The sequence below is a fragment of the Trematomus bernacchii genome, unplaced genomic scaffold (assembly GCF_902827165.1).
Source record: "Trematomus bernacchii unplaced genomic scaffold, fTreBer1.1, whole genome shotgun sequence".
Taxonomy (NCBI): Eukaryota; Metazoa; Chordata; class Actinopteri; order Perciformes; family Nototheniidae; genus Trematomus; species Trematomus bernacchii.
In genome coordinates, this window is record NW_022988043.1 from 18778574 (window position 1) to 18805270 (window position 26697).

The 26697-nt window shown below is 40.6% G+C and overlaps 1 protein-coding gene across 1 annotated transcript in view; it reads right to left on the bottom strand.

Annotated features, from left to right (window-relative positions):
- Nucleotides 1-26697, bottom strand: part of antxr2a (ANTXR cell adhesion molecule 2a) — a 77821-nt gene that overhangs the window by 14990 nt on the left and 36134 nt on the right. The window contains 1 exon segment of the mRNA XM_034118126.1: nt 26199-26279. Within this exon segment, the coding sequence (XP_033974017.1) occupies nt 26199-26279 (81 nt within the window).

The following is a 26697-nucleotide window of genomic DNA, read 5'->3' on the forward strand; positions in this document are numbered from 1 at the left end:
ATAGGCCGCACCTTCTCCTGATACAATGGTACTTTTGTTCTCACCTGTGATGGGACTTACATAAAAAAAATATTTCCCATACGATGCCCGAATGCCGCAGAATTTAACTTTTGTTTTGCAAAGCATTCACAAAAACATCCCTGTGTCAACCACTTGCTTCTTAAGCTAGTAGTGCTAAGCAGATGCTTGTAGGAAGAACTAGTCACAGCTTTTAATGGTGCAAACAGGCTACTGAAACCCAGTTTGGAGCACCATGTTCTTTGGATAAAAGTTGAAATACTTCTAAAAGGTCACGATAGCTTAAGTTTGGGCCATTTTCAGCCGTCTGCGTTGTTTCTAAAAATGCGAGCGGCTTTCAGAGGTGAGAGGAAAAGCAGATACAGTAGGTGGGCAGAATGGAAGAAATTATGGCATTACATTATTTTGCAATCTAGCAAAATATAGATAAAAGTTTCTCAGGTGCTAGTTGGCAAAGAAAATACAGTAAAAAGCATTAAAACCTTAAATGATGACACAAGTAAGATACTAACTTGTATAACACTTTGTATAAAAACATGCAAACTGCAGTAGCACCCAAATTCCACAAAAAAAGAAAAGGAAAGAAGAAGAAGCCAGTTGAACAGTGGACACACAGCTGCTCAGTGTCCCAGAAGCTCAGATCTGCAGTACAACATGCTCAGACAACATGTGCAAGCCTTCCGAACAAGGATTCCAAACATAAACTGAAAATAAAGAGGGGGCCATTTGTTAATTTTTCTTCTGGTTGCCACAGTGTATCAGCGTCGACAGAGGGCCAGTGGGCTCATCTGTACTTTTAAATTACGTGTCATCGCCACAACCGTCCTCCCAGAGAAGCCAGGAGAGACGCCACAAACACTCAGAACTGCACTTAAAACATAAGCTCACACCATGTCTCCAGGCAACAACCACATCAACTAAACAACTCTTATTTTTTGCTTTAAATAAAGTATGTGTAACATTGGCCCTTCTGATACAACACTGTTTTGGTCAACAGAATGAACTTGCTGTTGCTGAAACCTTAGGGTTTTTAGATGCATACATACCAGCAGCAATGATGACAAATAAATTAACAGGAAAAAATGTGTTGTGGTATTTAGGACATCTAGCATTTTCTTCTTCTCTATATTGTTTCAAGATATGATATTAATATGACTTTGTTGGGAATTATTTATTTAACCCCTGCGGATAATAAAGATATTATAAAAAACATTATAAGACTATTATAAGCAAGCAGCCTACACAAACTAAAGAAGGCGATAGGATTACCTCACTCTTTAAACTGGGCTTGTTGAATAATAGTGTCAAAACCGGTAAGAAAAAGTATATATTTCCACCTGCATTCCGCAATTATGTTCTGTAATTTTAGAATTTCCCCATCACCCCAGTGGACTGCCTCACAGGCGAAGCATTGACTAGTTAAATATCTAGTAATCAATATATATTTTAAAGTCTTCAGGGAGAGAAAAAAAGCATTTATTGTCTGAGAAATTGAAAAAATATACAGTCCAGCCCCCACTTTAAGAAAAACGTTGGTCTTTGGACAAAAGTAGTTGATAACCTCTTCCAGATAGCAAAAAAATAAAATAAAAAAAAATATATTTTTGCAGATATAAGGGGCAGAGAATGGAGGAAGAAAATTGTTGTTGCTTATGTGTACTAAATATTTTCTAAAACTATACTTTCTTATATACTTTCTATATTAGACAATGATCTGTCTGGATCACCTGCATTTGAACAAATGTAAAAACGTATACATCAAGTCGCACTAAGGCCTCTGAGCGTGATACAAGCAGTTACAATGTGTAGATGGTGATTATAACAGAAAGGTAGTCATTTGGCTTTCCTCATTGCTGCAGTAGATATTATATTCAGAAATAAAACATGTGCATATATGTAAATATCTTTATAAAAGGAAGCAAGTACAGAGTTGTTGGTGAATTAGATTTTGAATGATATGATGATGTTCGCCTTCATGATGAGAGATATAACACATGTGTTAGGCTATTCAAGGTTATACATTGATTCTAACTTCTCAATGAAGCTCTTGATAAAGTCTGAAGACTGGACACCACAATTGATCTTTTTGCGTTCCAGTCAAGTTTCTGATGTGTCAAGGAGACCAAAATATTTTAAATATCACTCATGCATTGTTTGAGTAAATGTTACTAAATCAGTTTCCCTGTGTGGCTTGTTATTACTGTACACCACTTCTAATAGAGGACAGAAGCCTTTAATATTAACCATTCAAAAAATAAACTGTTTCTTTCCAAAAATTAAATATGGTAGATATCCACTTGGTCTAACTTCGTTGCCTTAAATTCATCTGTCAACATAAAAGTAATTAGCGTTAATATGCTTTACTTTGACGCAAGTCCTGTTTTTGTGAGAGTAAGCAGATATATTATCAAGTGCTTATTTTGGAATGAAGATCTTTGATTGGCCTACATTTTTTGGAGTGTCCCTTCGATCAGTGTATGTGGGAGTGGGTGTGTTCTCTGCATGGTTCCCCCTCTCTCCCCCCCCCACCAGCGGCATGCTGGACGGGGTCACATGTGATCTGCTCTTAGCAGAGATGCAGGCCATGCGACAGGCAGGGCCAGTAATTAGAGTGAGCTGTCAAGACGGGGCGGTGTGTTTGTGTGTGTGTGTGTGTTGTGCACGTGCCAGGGAGGCTCCCCTCCAACAGGGTGGCACATATTAAATTCCCTGATGAGACTAATGCAGGAGGATATGGGTTTGGCGTGGCGCCTGGTTCGAGAGGTGAAAGTGAAGGCTGGTCTTGGGCGACCCTGACCTTAAATGAATCTCGAGCAATAAGAAAAAAAAGCTTGATTTGTAATGTTGTATTCCTTCAATGTAAACATGGGGTTTTAATTGTTCAACTGGATTTGATTTGCAATGAATATTTATATATTTGCCAAGCGATTTCCAAAATCCCCCAAACATTTCATATTTGTATCATTACCGAATCATTGATCCTTCAGACATAATTGGTGCGAGAGAGACCACACACATCCTGGTTTCTCTTTTAAGAGATAATCAACAAATTAAAGGCGCAGATTTGCTGCTAATGACATGCCCACGCATACTGCCAAAAACGTGCAACGCTCCCTTTCAGTTGACATGATTAACTTCACATACAAAAAAGGTAAAACAAAAGACTTGATGGGTAATTGTGTCTAATCAAAGAAACAAAGGAGATAATTGCGTCGCGGATTGATGAATGAGTTATTATAAGTTTCTCTGACAATTTTCCTTTATCTTAACGTTGCCAGCACATGAACATCTGTAGCTGCCTTATTAGTGTCCTGACTGACACAAAAGTTACTTCTGAAACACATCAAGTCATTTTTAAATAGATTAATCAATTATGGGGAGTAAATGTTTTATATTTATATTATTTTAGTTTTTTGTAATCATATTAAACCTTATTGTTTATTATGGTTTTATCAAATAATATTTCGATTTAATATTTTGGTAGCGTTGTTAATATCAAGAATTAGGGATCAACTCATAAAACCGAACACACCAATGTAAATACTTAACTCCATACATTTGACAGATACTAGAGGATTTCAGCATTATGAATATTAACTCGGTGTTGTTGTTGTGCTGTATATTCACAAGATATTTTGCTTATTTAGCAGAGATCAAACTTGATTTACACTTCTGGGTCTATAATTCACAACCAAAATCTGTCTTCATGTTCAAAGTTAAATCAGATTTTACAGCAAAAACTCCAGCTTTAAATCTCAGCGGGAGAAAAGTTGTTATTTACGAGGCTGTAAACTAACAGGGTGGAAATACGAGCGAGCGACGGCGGCCCGCTAGGCCGGGTGGAAAGGCTCGGTGATAAAGCATCTTGTTAGCTCCACTGAGGAAAATATGCTTATCAAGCCGCATGTTAATACAAGCAGTAAATAATGTGATCATCGGCCAGCGATGCTGGAAATATAACAGCGTGAAGGAGCCTGAAGCAACGCTGACAACAGGGAGGTGTTGTGTGTGTGTGTGTGTTTTAAATAAACTGTGAGAACTGGGTTAATGTGACCTGAGCAGTGAAGACAAGAGCCCTAACACACACTGGGTGGACCCACAACTAGCATTTTACCAACAAACATATATCTTCAATTTAACATGATAAATCAATGCACAACACAAACTAAAGATTCATTGTTAAGCCTTACTGGATGTCGGATGCTGCACTAAGTTTAGTGCTGTTTGAGCAAAAAGGAATACACTGAAACCGAAATTAAAATTGAATTGTGTTTAAGCCATTTGTGAACATGATTCAAGTGTACATTTGTCTGTTTTATGTTTTATCTTAGTACAGCTTACATTGATAAATAAATATGTATGCCTCATCATTGCGAACCTAGTATGACTACAAAAGCATAACACATAAGCATGGATGTAGAGCACAGCAATTTACCAAAATGATATCAATAATGTCAAATGGGACTAGGTATCATCTTACATTTTGGATATCCTACTTTGTTTTCCTGGTTTTATTACTCAACCCAAAAATATTATTTTCAATATTAATATCGAGTTGGACACTAGAAGCAGTATCAAAAATACTTTTGATACTGACAACTTGTATCTTTTTGTAGACCAAATTAATGGATATTAAAAGCCATTGGATTTGAAGTAGAATTCAAGGTGGAAAGACTTCAAACCCATCGTAAAGTAACACAAAACATTGATGCACCAATTACTTATTAGTTGTCACGGCTAAGATTGTATTATTAACTCTGTACCCACTTCCTCTCTTTCATCACCAGGAAGGCTTCTATAGGATGTCCATTATCCCCACACACTAACCTCCAATCTTCTCAGTTTATGTGCTCACTGCTTGCAAGTTGAGAGAAGGCCCCCTTTACATGTTCCTAAACTGCATTTGGAGTGTAGAAACATACCTCTAGTTTTAGTTTCTTGCTGGGTCTTATGTGCTTTAATCACAAAACAACACTCATTTACTGGTTTAGCTTCTGATCTTCGTTCCTGGACCTGCTTTTCTTCTTTTGAGATTGTTTAGTTAAAAGGCCCATCACACTCCCTGATGTGATTTGTACCCCAATAGTCCCTCCAAATCCTACATTTCCTCCCAGCTCATAGTGATGAATTATGCACAGTGCAAAATCATTGAGTATTTCTTGAGGAAAGCCACAGGTTGCCACAAACTCAGCAGAGGTCTTGGTCGCAGTGGGTTACATCCTAAACAATCCAGATCAAAATAATACATCTGCTTTTTTAGGGGACCACCCTCTTGCGCTTCAGAGCAGTTATCATGGCTGTCCTTATGCAACGCTCTTGGCTGCAGTTGTGGAAACGTCGACTGTGAACTTGAGTCAACTCCGGTTGACCTGGGAGTTAGGAGAAGAATGGGGGTGGGAGCCTTGATTTGCAGTATGATGAATCGTCTCACAGCATGCTCAAACCTTCCCGGAGGCCCAGCAGTGAAACTAACAAGTTTGGCAGGCCGTCGCCGAGCCTCTCAGGCGCTCACACAGTGTGGCTTTGCTAAGGGAGGGCGGGCAATGCCTCTTTGTCTCAATGGAGGCAGATCTTGGGCGGACTGTTTGTTTGGGGAAGGGGTGTGAACGGCGCACAAGTCCATCAAATCAATTAGAGTCTTATGCGGAGACGGCCTGGCTTGGCCTGGGCTGAAGGAGCTTGGCCAGATCTTTTGTGAGGGGTTATGTGAGTCAGAGTGTTGCCTCAGCCAACAGTCATGACTTGTGTACTCACAACAGCAGTATCAGTGGAGGGAGGAGGGGTGAAAAGCTTGCATATGGCCAGAGCCAGTGTGTCACATTTGGGCTAGAGTTCACATTGGGCTCAGATGCTCACACCAATGAACTCGTGAGAATTGTCGAGCTGCGGCACTGCGGTCGTGTCGGAGGGTGAGATATACCAGCTTAGAAGCGTTGGGTAGAAAACTGTACTGTATGTACACTGACAACGACTGTGCAAGTCCAACTGCATTCACTTATCCTCCATCTTCTCATTAACTATACTGCTGGCAGTCTTTGTTTGAATGATATACCCTTGTTGCATCATATTTAGTGCCCATACTGTAGGCTAAAATACTCTGCTTTCTCTGGTGTTACGTCCAACGTCAAAGAACTGAAGCATGGCAATGGAAACAGGTGTTACGATGTTTAGTTTTTTGTGTTTGATACTTATTCAGTCTCTTTTTCAGGTTTACAACTATCGATGTAGAAAAAAACAAGTTTCCGTTACTGCTCTTTTCGTGATTTGAAGCCCTGCGGTAACACTGTTTATTAAGCAGGTCTTCAAGCTCTGCAGTGGGGTCAACTCTCGTTTCAACTTCTGCTGCTGCCATGAGCACAAATCTGAGTGCGATCTGCATTATGGTAATTTATTTGCATATGTTGGAAACTACACACATTCACAGTTGCCCGAAGCCTCATCTCAAACACTCAGTATTAAGTGTAATTATTCAACAGTGTGGAGCGGCTCCATCCTCTACTGCATGGCATTAAAAAGGCTAATACAGCTGCTGTTTTCCTAATGGCGAAGTTGGTGGCCATGTAGATCATTGCTACGTGCACAATGCAAGTCTAAGAGGATATTTCACCAGGAGGACCCGCAATATGATGTTACATTGACTGGCTGAGAGCATTTTGTTGCAAGTTTCCACGTTTTCGGGGGAGTCAAGCTGTACTGTTAGTGTGACATGCATGCTAATCAGCAACGCCTCGTTTCGTCTTTTATTATGCACGTTTCAACACAGCTTGTCAAGATTATTTTGTTTGAAGGAAAACGCCAGCTGTCATGTTTTATGCATTCACTTTTCAGTTCAATTTCTTTTTTTCGCGTTTGCTTTAGGAAAATGAGGCTTGAGTTGTGTCTCAGCTTTTAGATTTCACAGGTTTCATACATTCGCTGCAGATGCTTACAGTAGGCCTTGATCGCATGCCAGCAGACGAGACGCCCTAAAGAGGTGATGGAGTACGACACCGACGTAGCGTCTGGATAAGAGTGTGTTAGGATGCAGCTTAATTTAATCTTCTTCTAGTTGAAACGATTGTGACGGAACAGTTGCTTTTATCTGGGTCAAAAGACTTTACCCTAAAAACAATCATTAATTAGGATACAGGATGACAACTGGCTAAATGTTTTACAGACAAAGTCTAGCTTTGGTTTTGAAAGTGGACACACTTAAACAAGATTTATCAATTATATTGGATTGGGGGACTTTGCATTACATTTGCTTAGATGAAAAGTTGTAGCAGTGTCACACAGATGCTGTGGAAGCAACGGCAATTTATTTATTTAACTGATTGCTTCATGTTTGTTCTAATGGTTTTTAAATGTGATGGAGCATGGGATACTTTTTTGTAGATTTGACTGTTGTCTGTGATGTATGTATAACGTCTTTTAACTGCAAACCAAATCTCACTACGGGTACAAATAAATAACCTAAATTGATTATCTTTTACAAAATTGGTACCACAACTCAGGAAGAGTTTTGTAAAAAAAAAAAAATGTAGGTTATTTATTTGTACCCGTATTTATTTGAGATCAATTGATTAAGAAATGCAATCTGTTACAGTTACTAGTTACCTGAAAAAACTAATCAGTAACTTTATCGAGTATCAAAATATAGGAGGAATGTAACCAGAGAACTTTCCACTATTTTTGGATTACATCAATATCATATATATACAGGGGTGCACACAACTTTCTCAGTGAGGTACTCAGATGAGTACCTGGAGTCAGTGTTTGGTACTCCAACTTCTGACGATTGTCAATGGGGGGGGGGGGGGGGTGGCGTCAGTGGAGTACAGCGCTTCGCGATTGTCAACGGGGGGGTGGTAGTAGAGTACAGAGCTTCGTGACCGCGGAGCGTGTGAACGTTGTGATCAGCTGTTTTAGCGACTCTCGTCCGGTGAACTAACCGCCTTCTGGAAAAGCTTCACATTTACGTCGGTACGCAAATGCGCTTTGTGACACAAGTGACGGTACGCATTTCAGATTGTTGCCGCGCATGCGTACCTGCGTACCAGTTATGTGCACCCCTGTATATATATATCATATTTGTATAAAAAATGGTCAGTGATTTTATTTATATCCAGATAACGTAATCCATTACTTCGTGTGAATATAGGCAATATGTTTTCCACTATCAGTAAATCACTGTATGTTTATGCAACGATCTGGATAAACCATTTTCTCATGTGCACCTAAATAACCTATTTTTGACAGATGCGCTTACTAAGATAATGATTAGAATAAAGTTATTGTAAAATATCTTCAAATCATCAATATATGATTCCACTAAAGTCACTATACGTAGTAAGCACTAAATCAGTAAATGATAACATTGAACTATCACTCAGGCATAAGAGTGATCTTACATCATGAGAGCAGTAGCCAGCAGGACTTTCAGATATACTGTATGAGAAAAATGGACTTATCAGTGTAAGTGCAGGGCAGCGACTCTCACGTACTCGATCTGTCTAATTGACTCAGATATTCTGCCCTGATATCCCAAAGGCCTCTGGGGAACACACACACACACACCACACCACACACAACACACACAACACACACACAACACACACATCACACACACACACACACACACACACACACACACAGCACAGCACACACACACACACACACACACACACAACACACCACACACACACACACACCACACACACACAACACACACACACACACACACACACACACACACACCACACACACACAAACACACACACACACACACACACCACACACACACACACACCACACCACACACACCCCACAACACACACACACACACCACACACACACACACACACACACACACACACACACTTCTCCATAGCCCGGCTTCATTAGCAGCGGTTTGCATCATCCCCGGTGAAAACGTCACATGTCATCAGTGACTCCATTCTTTATCACTTCCTGCGCTATAGACAGTGTAACCTTCAGAAACCTGCTGCCCACAGTTTTACGTCTTAATTAGGAGTACTGTCAGAGGAGCCGGGTGCCCCTCGTCCCGATGTGAACAGACAGAGAGGGATGGAGACGAGTGTTGAGACGCAGAGGAGGACAAAGTCAGACACCGAGGCAGCAGACAAAGGCGGTGAGAGAGAGAGGGAAGGAAAAGATGTACAGTGGAGGAGAGAGAGGGGCAGGCAGGGAGAGGAGGGAGAGAAAGGCAGAAGACACGAGTGGAAGTAGAAATGTGTGTGAAGCAAAGTTTCATCACGCAAAACACATCATAATTCCCATGATATTAAGCTGAATATCTTATTTGATACCTTAACAGTTTTTTACATTCCTTTCTTAATAAATATGATTGAGATTTACATAAAGAAACATTGTATTTCTTATTTAAGAACATGCTAAGGTTCTTCAATGTTTATCATTGTCCAACTATAAAACTAAATTTGCCCTTTAAAAAAAAAGAAGCGATTTGATCAAATTAAACCAAAATGACATGCCTAAATACATTTCAAGTGTTAAAAAATACAAACAAAGTATTGGGCTTTCATAGCCAGCCAGTTATGTCAGCTGCAAATCATTCAAATTGATTGGAAACATCAAAATCAAAGCCAAAAAATGAACCTGAAACACACAAATGCATGTGCTTCATCAGTTTCAAATGCTTAAGGAGTGGTTGAAGTTGAACAAATTAATTAGGTAGAAACCAGAAGGGGTTTTAAACCATTGTGTCTGATTATAAAAAACCTTCAGATATCATTTTTCTCCTGGCTTACAGTGCCGGTCTGGCACCGAAAAAGCATATTTCTACATTTTCCATTTGGGAAAGTTAAAAATAATCACATCTGGAGATACTTTTGTGTAAGACAGCAGTAGTCAGGAGGAGAGTGGAGAGAGAGAGAAAAGATGGAGGGGGATGGAAGACGAGCTGAAGCGTTTGTGAAGTTGTGTTGGCTACTAGCTCGGCGAGAAAGAGTGAAAATCCGGCTTAGTGGCGAAAACACTGGAGACGCTTGTGTCCTCAGTTTGGGGACAGCTGACGGGTTAACACTATTAAGACTGCGGAGAACACAGGACTGAATGTGCATCTGTGCTCCCAAACAGTGGGATTGCACAGCGCTTTCGAGGCATTCGCTCAGACACAGATAAACAGACAGACGGACCGCAGAAAAGCAAAGAGAAGCCTCAGGAACACACATACTTTCCTTTTTTTCTTTCTTACCACACTTCTAGGATGGCTTTATCTTTTCATAAGCAAACACAAGTAGATTTTATTATCTGCAAAAAGTAAGCTTGAGTTTGATTCAACTTCTAGTTTCTCTGTCATTTGCCATTGTTGGTTTAATTGCATGTACACAACTAAGCCTACATTTTTGACTGCTCTCACTAACCTTTGATAAGAGGGCCTCTGGGTGGATATCTGTTACTACTACTACTGTGCAAACAAACAGTCATAATTAAACAAACAATAAAAGGAAATCCCCAGTGAATTTGCACGGGCGAGCTGCTGTACATGTCCATGAGAATAGCCATTAGAGCACTTAAGCATTAATTAAATCTGTATCATCATTACTCAGTATAATTGAAGGTGAGACAACCTATCACTTGTAAAAGATCACACTGTCATTAAGGTTAATAAGCTATTTTATAAACTATCGTCATTAACATCAAATACATCTATTATAATGGTTAATGACATATTGATCAAATAGGCGTTAAAATGGACGTCTTCTTCAAAGATGGTGTATGGTTGCATGGACGAGGCGAGACAAATGACACCCGAGTGAATCAAAGTCTTATTGAGATGAATACTCGGACGCTGCAGAGGGGCTTAAAAAACGAGGATATTTCACGAGGTGGGACAGAAAAACAAAACAAAATGACAACTACATCTGGAACCCCTTCAACAATGTTTTCAATTAGCCGCAGGGACGATTTGCCAACTATCGTCACATCTGCATCCTTTCTCTCAATCAATTATGAAAGGCTTTAATTTATTCATGGGATGCTCAGGCTCCAGTTGTGAGAATGTATGAAGAATTCAACCCCTGCAAAGCAGGGGGAAAAATGGCATTCAGCAGCATCCTTAAAGAAGACATCTGTTCAAATCACAAGACATGGAGTGTAGACTTGTTTTCACTGTTTTATTGTGCAACTGCAGAGCTTTTGATGCAGTCAGATTTTGAGTTTTCTTTTCAGCCAAAGGACGTCACGAGGAAATAATTAGATATTCCTTTTCCTAAACTGTACCACACATTTAACTCCAGGCACCTTTGAGAAATGTCGAGGTTGTGTTGGAAGGGAGGAAATCACACACACTTTCTTTCTTCTCAGCTGAGGTCACTTAACACAAAATTAATCAGTGTCAAATAGGAATTAAAACGTCTCATAATAGCTGTTGAGCCTACAGTTTAGGATGAAAGAGCCCGGGCCATTTGCATGCTTAAGCTCATTAGCATAATTAAGATCATGTTCGAAAAATGGCAAAGGCCTGGCGCTGAAGGAGTTAACGAGGTGGAGCCAGTAATTGGACGAGGAGTGACCCTTTCACCGCGGCTGACGGGGACGCCGTTAATTCACTTAAATGGTCACTGGGGGCCCATCCTTACTGATGCAATTAGCATCTTGGGGTGGCTTACAGTACAAAATGTTCAATAAATAAATAAGCAAAATTAACTGCATTTCTCGGTCTTCTGGTTGAGTGACAGTTTCTTGTCAATTTGAAGAGATACTAGTAACTGTATCTAACTCTCTGCGCTGATTTTGTGACAACTTTATATTTTCAATACATTACACGGGACAGCCATTCAAAGATCCAACTACAGTGGAAATATCATGACAAAGTGTGTTACGCAAAGAATTAAGATTCAAACAGATCCAATTTCCACCCTTGGGTACACAGAAATACACAAACGATCCTTTGTAGAACAAAGGCTTTTTCGACAGTTAGGTATGTTAGATATTACTTATTAGATCTATGATTACGTCAGATTGTGTCTCCTTGTAAATGTAAATCAAACAAGATGTTTTGAAGGGTTCTCTTACTACGAGTTATTAAACATTGTTCTTATTCAAATGATACAATATCTTAAATGTGAACATTTTGATTTGATGCATCCGTGATGCGATTCATTGTTGAAGGGAATGATCATTTTAGCAGCAATATTTTTATTTTGACATGAATTGACACCAACTCCTAATTGTAAACTTATTTCTGGCCCTTTTGGGCATTGATCATACCTTGTACACAATTATCCTACAAATATGATATCTATCGTATATGTGGCTAATATATCCCAAAATTCTAGTCATTTTATTGTTGAAGTTTATATTCAAACAGTTGGAAAGCTGCAGAACTGATTACATTCATTTGATATTTTTTGGTTTTTGACGGCATCCGTTTGCAGTACTGTAAAATATCAAAATGGCTAAAGAATTGAAATTCAAAAACACTCAATGAACTATAGGCCTTTTGCAATGAAAAATTCAACTTTCAGAGGGCGTGTGACCTGTAGGAGTGTTATCAGCCGTAGAGGAGCAACAGGACAACGGCAGAGAGACAGAGGAGCAGAGGAGGAGGAGGGCGAGGCCTGCACTCCAATGAATAGAGCCACATTAGTGACACTTCACCGCTCTATTCACAATGGAGGAGAGGGTCTCCTCTTACCAAAACATGTATTAAAAAAAATCACAATAAGCCTGCAAGAAACTGTTTATGCTGAAAAGTTAAGAAGAAAAAACCAGAGGCTCATTGAAAGGGTCATACTAGTTGTTGGTAAAGCGGAGGATTAAAGTACAAAACTGACTTCTGTCATGTTGAACATTCAGTATGAGAATTACAATCTGAGGCTCACTTGTTTACATGTTTATTCATATTCACGTCTGTTATCAAACATTTTAGAGCGTATCATATTACATGTAGCTTCCCGCGAGGGCCCTTCACTACATATTAGCCACCGCTGTCACAGCGTTACATTTATGTATACAAAATACGAGCAGGCTAATTGAATATTCACTGTGAACATATTCCCTGCATAACACGACTCCCCGCTTCCATCTTTTAAAAAATTCAAATCGATGGGAGGAGAGGAGGGGGAACATTTCGAATACATTACTGCATGTATGTGAGATGCCCCCCCACCCCCAGCTTCTCCCCTGCTTTTCCTCTATATGTCTGTCAGGAGGTGAGGAGGAGGAGGAGGAGGGCAAAGTGCACGCGACGGAGCCGGCCTCGACAAAGCTGACGTTAACAATAATGTAATTTAATTAAAGCCAAGATCCCAGCGGTCCTCGCCAAACGACGGGCTTTTGATTTTAATAGGTGATGAAGAAAAGGCTCGGGACGCGGCAACACCGCCACTGCTCCAACCAGTCTCAGGGGTTCTGGGGAAAAAGGCACCGGCAGGACATCAGTTTAGATCGTATCAGGCAGAGGAGGGGTAGGGAGGGGGGTGAGTAAAGGGGGTGCAGGTACCAGCCCCGGCCACCCAAATACAACAACACGGATCAGCTAAAGGAGAGGAAAACGGGTGCGTTCCAAAACAGGGGGGCTGGACATTCCCAAGAAACAACAACACTTCAAAAATACTTGATTGAACTGCAAAATACTTTTTGTAGTTGAGTGAATAAAGCTGTGTTCAAAGTGGATTTCACTGCAGAATGAGATTTAAAGGGAGGAGAAAAACAAGAGCTAATCCAAAACTGAGCGAGGAGAGATCAGGATCTTTACATGCAAATAAATGGCATTAAATCTGGAAGGATATTAAAATATCCAGTAAACAGCTTGTTTTTTTTACATCTTGTTGTGGGTGACGTGTTGCTTGAGAAACTTCATTTGCTTTGTTTTTTATGTTAATCCAATTCTATGTTAATATCAATAATTATTTTTTAAAAACAAAATACAAAATACAACCTTGGAAATAAAAAGAAACTGTTTTGTCATATTTGGCTATTAAATGTACGCCCCCATTCTGGGCTGTAAAAAGATATATGTGCGTGTCGTAAATGTATACAGATACATCAAAGTTGGACGATCTCAGAATAACATGATTAACATGTTTATGTTAATACTGTTTGTGAGCTTTTGAAGTCATTTAAAAAAATATATATTTTCAGGCATATTTAGCTGTTAACAATTAACTTGATATAATTGTGAAACACATTTCAAAATGAAAGCTTTTCGAATGTTTACTTCACGGGGTCCTATGGTGAAGACTAAGATTCTGAGACATTCAGGAAGAACTTGAAGGGATTTGTTCCTGATGTCTCACTAATCATTTTCTCATTATTTCACTTTTTTCCCACATTAGGTTACTTTTCCTCCTCCAACCAGCCACCACCAACAATTAGCTCCCTTTTCCCTGGTCCAAGGAACGCACACAGGGAGGTCCCCTCATTGGTAATCCTGTTACCAGCCAGGTCCCAGCCTGGACTTGCCGTGCAGGGGCAAGGAAGAGGAAGGGAGGGGCGGGGGGGATTAACATGGCGGTCATTATCAAATTTACAACCAGTCATACAGACATCTGCCCTACTTTTCCTCGGTTAATGTAAAAAGAACTAATCTGGTTAAGAGAGCATGGGCGCGGCTCATAAATCGGCGGCGCTCTCCGCTATAGTTAAAGCTGTCACTTCTCTTGTGGGGGGAGCGGCGGCTGAATGGAGCTGTCAGCTGGCTACTTGTTAGGGCTAACAAGGCCGTCCACTGATAGGACTAATGAGGCCCAGGGCTCGCCGCTGCCCCGCACAGCCCACCGCACAGCCCACCGCACACTGCCACCGCTCAGTGCTGCAGCATGATGGGCTGAGTGATATATAAAGAGCTCCAAGGTGCATAAAGAACACAGATCTATTGTGATTGCTAGGGGCAAAATGTAAACCATGAATAATCTAAATGTACATTTATCTGAACGTGGTTTAGTATCATGTTCTCACTGAGGCTGCAACTAACTATCGACACAGATCGAAATAATCTGTGGATTATTATCTAGATTTATCGATTGGTCATTAAATGTCATAAAACATTGTTAAATGCCCATCCCAGTTTCTCAAAGTCTAAGGTGACGTCTTTAAATGCTAAATATATTAAGTTTAATACAATATAAAACAGAGAAAAAGCAGGAAATCTAAAATGTTTTAAGGGCTTGAAACTATTTATTTCATTTGCGATCAAGACAGGATGCTAATACAAAAATACTGTTGACTTATTTCGTCAGCAAAATGCGGCTTTGCAACATGCTTTATTTCACCAGCATGCTGTAAAAAATAACAACTTTTAACTAATCAAAAGCCAAAAAACAAGAAGCAAAAGTCAGGTTGTACAGTATATTCATGGCTTTAAATACCCAGATTTAGCCATTTATAGTAGTACTGAAATCTTATGTGGCACATATATTCATCATCTAAGTTGTAAAGAAATATGGAAGAACAGGGATGCTTTGATTAGCAATAAGCCGCCAGAAACATCCTGACCAAGAAACACCTAAAAACCAAATATCAGATCAAATGAGCACACTATTTTATTGAGATATACTTGACAAACTCTATTGAATTATTCATTTTACAGTGGCAAGATACAGTATTACCACTGTTGTCCATCTCTCTCTCGTATAACCCACACAATACATACATGAAGCCATAACTCCCCCTTTCAGCATGGACAGATAAATGTGACGATGGTGGTTGAGGGTTAAATGTCAAGCACGAGTAACATCTGATTGTTATTTTTAAGCATTGTTTTTCCTAGTCATCTCCAGCCTTTTCCAATAAAGCCACAGCTCTTCTCCTAACGCTTCATTATTTGCGACGCTCTGGTTTAATTCCAATTACCCCTGTTAATTAGCAAATCTCATGCTCTCTGATCTGGAGGTTCGTTTTAACTTAATGCCAGGTTATTTACTTTCGATTAAAGCCTTTTATTGTGAAATGAAGTGTTACATTTGTTTCAACAAGGTATTTATCAGTGTGATGGTAAACATCCAGACTGATGTCGATGCGTAGAAGAAGACATGCATTAGCCTGTGTTAATTCTGCATTAGTGCGGCTGTCAACTCTTTCTAAAGGCATATATTAGTACAACATTAGCATATTGTCTTATCAGACGTTTAGGTACCAAATTATTCATTTCAACGGCTGTGTGGAGAACACAACGTGTGCCTTCTGTAATGTTGAAAGCCTTCAAGGATGTGTCATCTTTTGGCTCTTCTCAGGCATTATCTTAACACCGAACAATACAGTTTGACGGCTTTTATTAGTTTCAAGAAAGATGTTCTCACCATATTCAGTGTGGCATTGTAATGCGACAAGACAAAGGCAACAAACGGGAAGCGTGAAAGGATGAGTATGTGTGCATCTGTTTAGGTTTTGTTTTTTTAACGATACCGAGCAAATGTTTGCTCCGCTTTACATACTGTACCGAGATCAAGCGACAAAAGATGCAAGGGAAGAAGCTGTTAAATATCATGTGGAAGACTGAATAAACAGTCTGCTGAATGCATTTCACTGCTAAGCTCGGTGTAAGAATGTTCATCCACTCTCACTGTTCTTTATGATTCTATGGCATTCATCAAAGCCATTTCACTTTTTGTATCATCTAAATGGGTTATTGTGCATCTCAGGCCACGATCTGCCTGCCTGACTTCCTGCGAGGCAGCCATTTCCTCTCTCGGATCGTTTCCATGTGACCATCCTGTTCAGCACATACTGATACACCAGTGGAACCAGTATGGCAGCCAGTTTACTGTTGATCCTATGGCATGGCAATAGTCCAATATTTAAATCTGGATTTAAATCTGATTCAGTGAGTTGGGCGAGTTAACCACTGGTGATATTAGTCATGCAGTATGTTTGTACAGTATGTCAGCAGATCAGTGATACTTCACTCTCTACACAGCCAATATGTTGCATTTATAAAACTCCTATATCAAGAATGTATATACCTTTGGTTTTTTTTGCACACGTTTTTACTTATAGAATTAGAAAAATGGTATTGCTCTTAGCCGATTCAATCTGAATGAATGAAAAAAAAAGGGCAGCACCTTACATTTAAAGACTTACCTCGTACTTTTTACTAAGTCACAGGTTTCAGTTCAAACCTGTGCATGAATTAATTTGAAATATAAAAGAAAGTTTCAGGTACAGTATCTCTCACTTTCTTGAGATTGCTTCTGCTCACCACAAAGAAGCAATTATTTGTACCTTTAGGGTTAGTTTTATCCACGCTAATGTGGTTCTGGCTTGGTTTGTTTCGCCGTGTAAAGAGCAGGTATAAAGTATCACTGATCTCCTTTGTTTGTCAGCAAGACTACCAAAAACCTCTGGATGGGAAAAAAGGAGGAAGCCATTACAATTTGGAGCAGATACATCTTGAGATAGGGTATTAATAATGTGCTGTTTGAGTTATCAGAAAAAGTTGTTTCTAATTGGGATTACGCAAGATTTAGTTCCCCACAGAGTTGGAAGAACAACTAAGAAGCAGATGTCCATGTTTCAAATCACCACCAAGAACACAGAAAAGTTCGATGGACAACCAGCCATTGGCCTTAGCAGAGATTACTTCCAATACTTTTACTACATTTTAGTTTCGTGTATGTTTGCTTAGAAATCTGGGTACCACTTTACAATAAGACTTTCCTTATAAAGGATTCATAAAGGGTTTATAATTAGGTTATTAATTAAGTTGTAAACACTTTATTAATCATTAAGAACCATTTATAAACCAGTTCTAACATAGTTTTCATACATCAACACAGGCTCACTATTTGGCAAGATGACTAAGCCTTATATTGGCACTCGCTTACTTTGTCTTCTTCATCAGCCAGCATCCTTGGTATCTGTTGTTCACTGAGTTGATTCCCCCACTTCCATCTTGATGTTTCTTGGCATCTCTTTATGACCATTTATTTACGAGTTACTAACATTTATAACTGCCAAAAGGGAGCCTTATTGTAAAGTGTAAAACACATTCCCATGTATTAATGAGTTATTACCGTTTCTAATAAGGCTTAGCAGTACAGATAAATGTGGGCTCACTATTTGGCAAGCAACCGGTCACAGTTGCCCTATTTATCTCATGTCTTATAAAAGCTTATTAATGATTTATAAAGTGTTCACAACCTAATTAATAAATGAATTACAAACTATTCGTAAACCCTTTATAAGGGTAGTCTTATTGTAAAGTGGGACCGAAATCTGTTTGCTGCTGGTGGCACAGATGCTGAATTATCAAGCTTTTCAAACACAAAAATACTGTGCATACTTGAACACATTACAGGAAGGGTCTACTACATAGCATAAAAGCAACTGTTTGTTATAGGTAATGGATTACAAATCTCAACCAGTTAAAATAATATAAAGTAGAGGGTAGTATATCAAGTTAAAATGCTTTGGAAACAGGGTAGTACACAATTCAGAATGTCAGAAATCACTCTCATTGCTACAAAATCTGCATTTTCCTCAGTGTTTTTTTTTCAGAAGATGATAAACATATTGGAATTTGCTTTCCCCCTCAATTCGATCTTCACTCCTCTACCATCTGCCATTGACAGAAACTCGGGAGAGAAACTTGAGCTCCATTTGCGCCGGAAAAACATTTCCCACAAAATGTGACCCGGTGGCTCACAATGTAGAAATGCAGTGAAAAGGCCAGAGAAAGGCTGCCAATCCTCTCAGACATGGCCTCGTTTGTTTACAGTCATTACATTCATGTCTCCAAATGTGTGTGGTAATGAGTGATGACTTAAATATATTGATGTTGAAAAGCTACACAAGGATCCTTCATGGCAGTCAAATATTGAAACTGAGAAGCAAAAATCTATAGTCCATTTCCACTGTATTGTTTCTCTTGGCTCAATCTCCGTGCAAACACCTCGCAGCATCCTAATTGAGCCCTGAGCAACCGGCAGGCACTGCACGAGCTGCTGAGGAAGGAGAAAATAAACCCCGGCATGTATAGCTGTGACCTCAAAGGACAGCTCTGCCATGCCGTGCCGTGCCATGCCAAGCTTCGCCAGGCAAGCAGACCTGACCTCTACCCTCGGTGGCCCTCGGCTAATGCCAGCCTTGTCCTCCTTTTTTTTGTTTTTTTCTTACACCTCCCATTTACATCCATCCCTTTCTCTCTCTCTCTCTCGCTCGCTCTCGCTCGCTCTCCTCCCTCCCTCTCCAGAGCAGATCCATAGAATCACTCTGCTCACAGTCCTTTAATTAAACTCTCCCACAGCAGCGTCTAAAACGTGCCCGACGGCTGCTGAATGAAGACCGGTCACTTTGGGGGCACCCAGGTCTGGCAGAGGGAGGGAAAGATAGAAGCAGCTGATGGAAGAGCAGAGGAGGAAGAGACACAGAGAGGTGGGAAGCTGCCACTGCGACTGCTGTTCACTGCCTCACGTGTTCTTCATCTTAAAGGCCCAGACACACCAGGCCGTCACCAGAGAACTCGCCGACACCGACAGTTGCATCGGCGAGTTCTCCTGCGTCTTGGCCGTGTGTCGCACTCGAACACACCGCAAAGACTTCAGCCGAGCACGTACGAACTGCGCATGCGTGAGTGGCAATAACTCTCCTTACCAGCAGGCGGCGGTAGTGTGTATTCGTCATTCAAAATAGGCAACAACCGGAAGACAGAGAAGAAGAACAGACTGTGATATAAACAAACAACAAATAGCGTGTGCGTTCCATTTTCACTCTCGTCCATCGAAAACATGTTTTAGAATATAAAAATACATGAATGATGAAATGAGCACATAAAGTGCAGACATACTATAAAATCACAGTTAATAGACCTGCATCTGATGATCGCAGTGTTCTGGCGGGTGTGGAGTCAGCAATGTAATAATGTATGTAATGTAATAATGGCCACTTCTTGCTAAATTTACATTTCCATGTGATGCTTTTATCCGAGGCGACTCACAATAGGTAAATGAACAGCAGTAGACAGTATCTCATTTACTTAGACACTGTACTTAAGGACAATGTTGAGGTACTTGAGACTAATCCTGCAACTTTATACTGACAAATAAACCCATGAGATGAAAAACCGGACTTGACCAAACAAATCACGGAGCTCTCAGCAGAGGACAGCCGGGGACGCTCCCGCCGATATCAGAGATGTCCCTGCTATGTGTGGAAGGTAAGAGAGGACATTTAAGGGCTATGTTTGATGTCTTTAAGTATCACCTGCTGGGGTTTAGCTGCTGTCCTGTGCCTTCTTAAATCGTTTGTTTACGTCCCTCACTTCCGTTTCGCTTCTCATTTGCTAGCTGAACAGCTGATCAGAGTGGTTTCTTGGCCCGATAGCTTGTGTCCGACACACGGCCGATTCAACATGTTGAATCGGCCGTGTGTCGACCGTGAAAGGCCAAATAAGGCGTGTCACGGCCGAGGGTTCGGGACACACCAAATTGACTTTGGGCGACAGGGCACGCTTCGTCGCCAGACAACCGAAGACGGCCGATATCGGCCTGGTGTGTCTGGGCCTTAATAGTGTCTTGGAGGGATTTTAGGGGGGACATCTTAACTGTTTTACACTTGAATCCAGAATTTCTTCTAATCTCTCTACTCTGACTTTTCTCTTGATGTGAAAAAGACAAGGTCTGTATATCCCTCACCTCTTATTTCCTTTTAGGTAATAATGTATTGCCTTGGGAAACTGTGCTGGCAGCAAGTGTTCAGAATCTGACATAAAAGGTTTACCAAGTCAAATATACAAGCTAATCAATAAATCAAGCATCATTGTTTAAGCACTATATGTCAGAGCGCTGCAGCTTTAAATCCTGCACTCTCTACTAATTGTTTTTATAAAAACAGGCCAAGGATTTACATGTTTTCTGCTGATGCATGAAAGGTGCTTGTGAGTTTACCCAGGAGATGTGTGCACATGTTAATATGACCTTAACCAATTAAACAGTTTTTCCGCCTAGTTGACATTTATTAACAAGTATGTCACGTGATAGAGACAAGTTAGGACGAGTGACAGAGAGGTGGAAGAATTGTATTTTAATTACTTTATTAAATATTGTGTAATGTGTCCTCAAAAGTCGTTTGAGCTCTCGAGTAATACCCAAGATGTTTGCAGACACACTGCTTCATTAAAAAACATCCCCTCATTAGTTATTTTCATCTTAAAATGTTCAAGAAGGAACTGTCCCTACAAGCAACACAAAAAGTGGAATCAATATATTTTATAAACTCAACCACAGACATTCTTTTTGTATAAAGGTCCATCAGATAAAACTATTGAAGCTCACACACGTACTCAGCCCACACATCCCCCTGGTGAGGAACAGATGAGAGCTACAGGACCAACTGGAAATGCACATTCAGTGACTGCCTTCAGGTTTTGGCTTGTGTACTATCGTGTGACTTCTTCTGTAGGAGGTGATGTATGGTGATGTATGGTGATGCATCATTCATTACACACCTTGTTTGGACATTTTGTAGACAGCTGCTTTTAGAAAACAATACCTAGAGTGTGAAGGTGAAATGAGGAAAAAAAAAAACCCAGATGAATGCAGACTAACGCCTCCTCAAAAAGAGTGAGCACCAGAATATAAGGCCCACCCCTCTCCCCCCCTCTCTCTGTCTGTCTCTCTCTGCCACCTTCCTCTACCTGCTGTCCCCAGTCGATCCCCGGCAAAACTTGGCGGCAGATGTTGCTGTGCTAAGTTGGCTCTGAAGTGCCTCCCCGGCTCCCGGGTCTCACCAACAACACAGTCAAACCACATTAGATCTCTTTATTTGTGCCTGGGGCAAGTTCGGCACTGCAGCTGTGTCCACCCCCACTCTACCTTTGGTGTTGAAGGCCCTCGGGCGCTAAATGTGAGACCACAAAAAGAAGAAAAGAGAGAAAAAAAACGGTTTCACTCTCATTTTGTGTCTCTCTTCCGCATCTGCTGACAATCCAGCAGTCTGGCTCCGGGCGGCAGCACTGAGGGAGGAGGAAAGGAGACTGCCGAGGGAGGGAAGATGGGTGAGGATTGGAGCTCAGCAAGGAGAGGGGGTGGCATGGACACCCCGGTCCCCGTGCTGAACAGATGTCTGCGACAACCTGCTTCCTTACACCTGTACGAGTCCTTGTAACCCCACGGACGCGGCGCACTGAAAAATTCATGACCCTGGAGGTTTCCTGTCGCCATCAAAGAACAGTGCCCTCCCTCGCTCTCTCCCCTCCCCTCCCTCCGTGGCGCCTCTCCTCTCCCTTCTCCACGTCCTTGCTGCCCGCTCTGCCATCTACACCTAACCTCCCACTGGACAGTTCAGACTCTGCTTACTTTGATCAAGTCAAGTTTGTTTGTTTGTTCAATCCGATACCTCACGTACATCTCATTGAAGACCAGACTGGTGGCCAACAACAGAAGAAATTAGTGATGCGACATCAGCTCTAAGGAGACAAGTAACTTAAAAAAAACATAGCCCATAAGAAAATAATATATAAATATGCAAAGATAAGGTGGGAAAATGACAATGGCTTAAAACAGAAAGCTGTTTATGTGGAAGAAGCCCAACAATAAGATACTTATGTTGTATATCCAAGACCAGTAGAAGCAGGACTCAAAAAACGGTTCCAGACAAAAACGAGTTGAGCATCAACTAAACTAAATGTGTCCAATGAGAGGCTGACTTAAGGTATATATGATGTTACCAGTGTTTAAAGCCTTTGGACAATAGACTGTTAATAGGAGGTGGACGTTGTCACCCATTGGTTTGAAGACTGCAGTTTTGAAGTAGCGAGTTTCGTTTTTTGGCCGTCACTATCTCTGTTTATTGGAACCACAAGAGACACGGGTGACCAAGTAATTACAATGAACTTTAATGTAATGAAAACACTCTGTAAAAGGCTTCAAGCTCTGAGAAAAAAGATTCTGACAACACCTAAACTGGACAACAACTTGAGAGTTGCCCGTTCAATTACAAGGTAGCCCCATCCTAAAGCTTACGGTGCGTTATCCTCCAACATTATGCCATATTGAAATAGACTTTAAACTAGTAATTGAGACAAACAATAGTTTTGATTCATTTTTTTATCCGAATATTGATAAAATCATTGTTCACCTTTTTAAAAATGTATTTTTATTGTTCATACTAATGATTGAAGCACTATGTTGAAAGTCACCAGAAGATTTTAAAACATTTTGGTTCATTTAAAAATGAATTATTTCTGCTTTCACCAATATTCAGTTTGCATTTACTGTCATCTCTTGAGGATGTAACTTCAAACACACACAGCCTCCGTGGCCTGCTGTTTGATTCTCGCCTGTATCCGCTATGTACAGATTTGATCAAAGACTTAAAAGTGGAGTTTGGCTCAGTGATCGGCATGTGAATGAAGTGAAGCTGCCAGCAGTGCGGGGGACTCCGCTGGATACGGCTCTTCCATGTCCCCTTCAATGCTAAGTGCTTTGACATTGCTGGATCCCTCACTAGTGGGCTTCACTCACGCTTTCCTACACATCCAAACAGTTTTCTGGGAAAAACTGAGGTGACCTCTTGTGTGGGAACATCTATCATCATCTATCATTAGTGAGAGCCGAAAACATAATATTTCCACATGCCCGCGATCCTGCTTAAAACTCAGTAGGATAACTATAAACTGGGCAGGTGATTTGTTGTCATTTCATTTGGAAAACAGCAGCCCTTCCAACAAGTATAGAGCAGAAAAATATGCCGCTTTGGTCATCCGATGAAAACCCTGGACTCCACTTCAAGCCTCATGACGCAATACAAATACCACCATCCCATTTTAACTTGGGGCCAACTCGTGTCATACAATAATAATTGTTACCTTTTCTACAGCACCACCATAGTTTTAGAGGCGGCAATGGTATCGCTTAAGAAAAATAAATAAAGCAAGGATTTAGTGATTGGTAGGTTACTATAATTTAATCAAGTAGCAAAACTGCAGTTCCTTAAATGGCCACTTGAGGCTGGCTCCAAAAGCCAGTTAATCCCGATAGACACTACCACATGTTGAGATGCCTAACTTTCAGTGGCGGCTGGTGGAAAATATTTTTGGTGGGGCTATGGAAATGGTGACCAAACCACACTAGGGGGGTCCGTGGGGATGCTCCCCCGGAAGATTTTTTTTTTAAATGACCCCTTAAATTATGACTTCTGGTGATGTTAGAGTGGGGGGGGGCTTAAAAATATGAGATAATCCATAATCTTCAGTGTGGTTAGCTATGAATCTTCCAAAACATCCAAATACCTTGTCCTGGACATAGTTTCTACAGTATAAACTGTGCAACAGTACAGTAGGCCCACACAAACTGCAGAACACTGGTGCTTTGGGAACACTGTGTGTGTGTGTGTGTGTGTGTGTGTGTGTGTGTGTGTGTGTGTGTGTGTGTGTGTGTGTGTGTGTGTGTGTGTGTGTGTGTGTGTGTGTGTGTGTGTGTGTGTGTGTGTGTGTGTGTGTGTGTGTGTGTGTGTGTGTGTGTGTGTGTGTGTCTGAAATTATGTTTCGGCGGCATAGTTTACAGATAGCAACAGTCAGCAATGTGTTGGCTGCTGCTGCACTGGCTGAGGGCTCCTTTCTTAGCACCCAGACGAGAGAGGGTAATGATACACGCTGCGGCCAGGCAGGAAACATGTGACTTATCAGTAACTTTAGACATCGTAACACAAAGTTTACGAGGTCTTCACTAATGTTCTACGACATAGAACATGTCAGTGAATACCCAACTGGTGAAGGTCTGAAGCTTTATGTGTCATATGTGATAAAATTAGATTGCCAAACGTATTCATGACAAACATCCTTAAGCTTAGCGATGGTGATGCGCTGCAATGCAACAGTGATGTAGCCTGTTGCTATCACAGTGTGCTGAATGCGGCCTATCTCAGCTGCACCAACGCGTCACCTCTTTTCCCATTTTTGGATTAGCCAGGAGTTAGGGGCAGACTATCCCTAGGTTAATGAAGCCACCTATGCTGCATCTTCAGAAGTACATGGATCATGTCAAGGAGTCTATATGCATAGTTCTTTCACTTCATGAGTTTAATGTACACCAGGTCCTAGCCACATGTTAAAATATAGACTTATTGATTGCAAACAATGTTTAATGCAACCTGGCACATCTTCAGGCAAGGTGACTCCCTCAGTAGCAAATAGCAAGCTCACAGCTGGCACACCGGCTCGGTTTTGTCCTTGTTCTACAAAGTGGCAAACGTTCTTTCACTTTAGACATAAGCAGCCTTACATTATTCTGGAAACCATTAAAAATATATGACTTCTATGTAGAGGAAGATCGTTATAACTGGCCACCGCAGTGGATTAAAGACAACAGGGATGTTAGGTATGAATGGTCAGAGGAGTCATTTTGTCCTTTTAAGCTTCAGCAATACTCTACTTCATTGACAATCCACTGAGCAAACATATGTTCTTCATAAGAACAGGCCAATGAAAATATTTCTGGGCCAAGAAATGAAATCCAAAATGCTCCATCATCACAGGGGTTTATGTGATTTGTGAAACTAACTGCTGCCTTACAAAGCTAAGAACATATCATAACATCTGGTTAACTGACTTGGTGGCGGTTTGTGAGCAGCGTGCTCTCCTAACCGCCTGCGGGGCGTCAGGTTTCAGTGTGTTGGTTTGTGGAGCCTAGATGCTTCCATTTGACTCAAGTGTGACCATATTAGGATGTCCCTGTCATTCTCTCCTTAGTGAGCCGTTGCAGCTGCAGCTCACATCGTCCTTGTTAGGTAACAATAACACAATGCTAAAGTCGTGCCAGCAACTTCCTCTGTAATTCAATACTGCAATAAAACAATGACTTCTTAACTGTAATTGTGATGACTCAAAGGATTAGGAAGAATAAAAATACTCATAGTAGGGATAATATTGTAGAAGAGTTACAGTCACATAAATAGTCAAATAAGAACGTTCATCCTGCTGACTGATGCGGGAAATTCTCTATTTATATCCCTGAATGCATCAAACTCCACACATGACCACTGATGAGACTGTGAGTCACTCCCTTCAGGGTGTAGTTTGTGAAACTAAAGACACAACACAACTGTCTGGTGCGGATTAAGTGTACAAACCTACAGACAAACACTCGCATACACTTCACTGTTTATGCAATCCTGCCTGCCTCTGCATATTTGTATTTTCAGGCATCTCTGCAAATACTTTTTCCAAAGGAACCTAAAGTGTTAAATGCTGCACTAGTGGAGATTCTTTTTAAATGACTTACCTTGTCTGCGTCTGAGGGTCGCATGAGAGAAACTCGGTCATACTGCCGGCCCAGGAGAGCCCACAAAGCATCCAGACGACCCTGATGATGATGAAAAAAAAGAGACAGGACTTTAGTTCAGCAACATGTTTGTTGATGAAATTACAAACATCGTGATTTACACTATTATTTTCATTTTAGTGTTGGTGTCACATGCATCTAATTTAATATAAGACCAGACCATATTGATTAACATGTCCTCCAATGTTTACCTTTCTTTTGCAGCACAGAAATATAATTCTCAAAATGTGTTACAATGTACAATCAATTTGAAAAGAAATTATTGCAATTTCAAAAATATGTTTACATCTTTTCACCATCAATCAGATTACTCATGGTCATGAAGATTACATTATCATTTACATGAAAAAAGTTACTTTTAGCCACATGTATTTTGAAACAGAACCACAATATAGCATTTTATTTCTCTGTGATTCAAACAACTTGTCGAAATATTAGT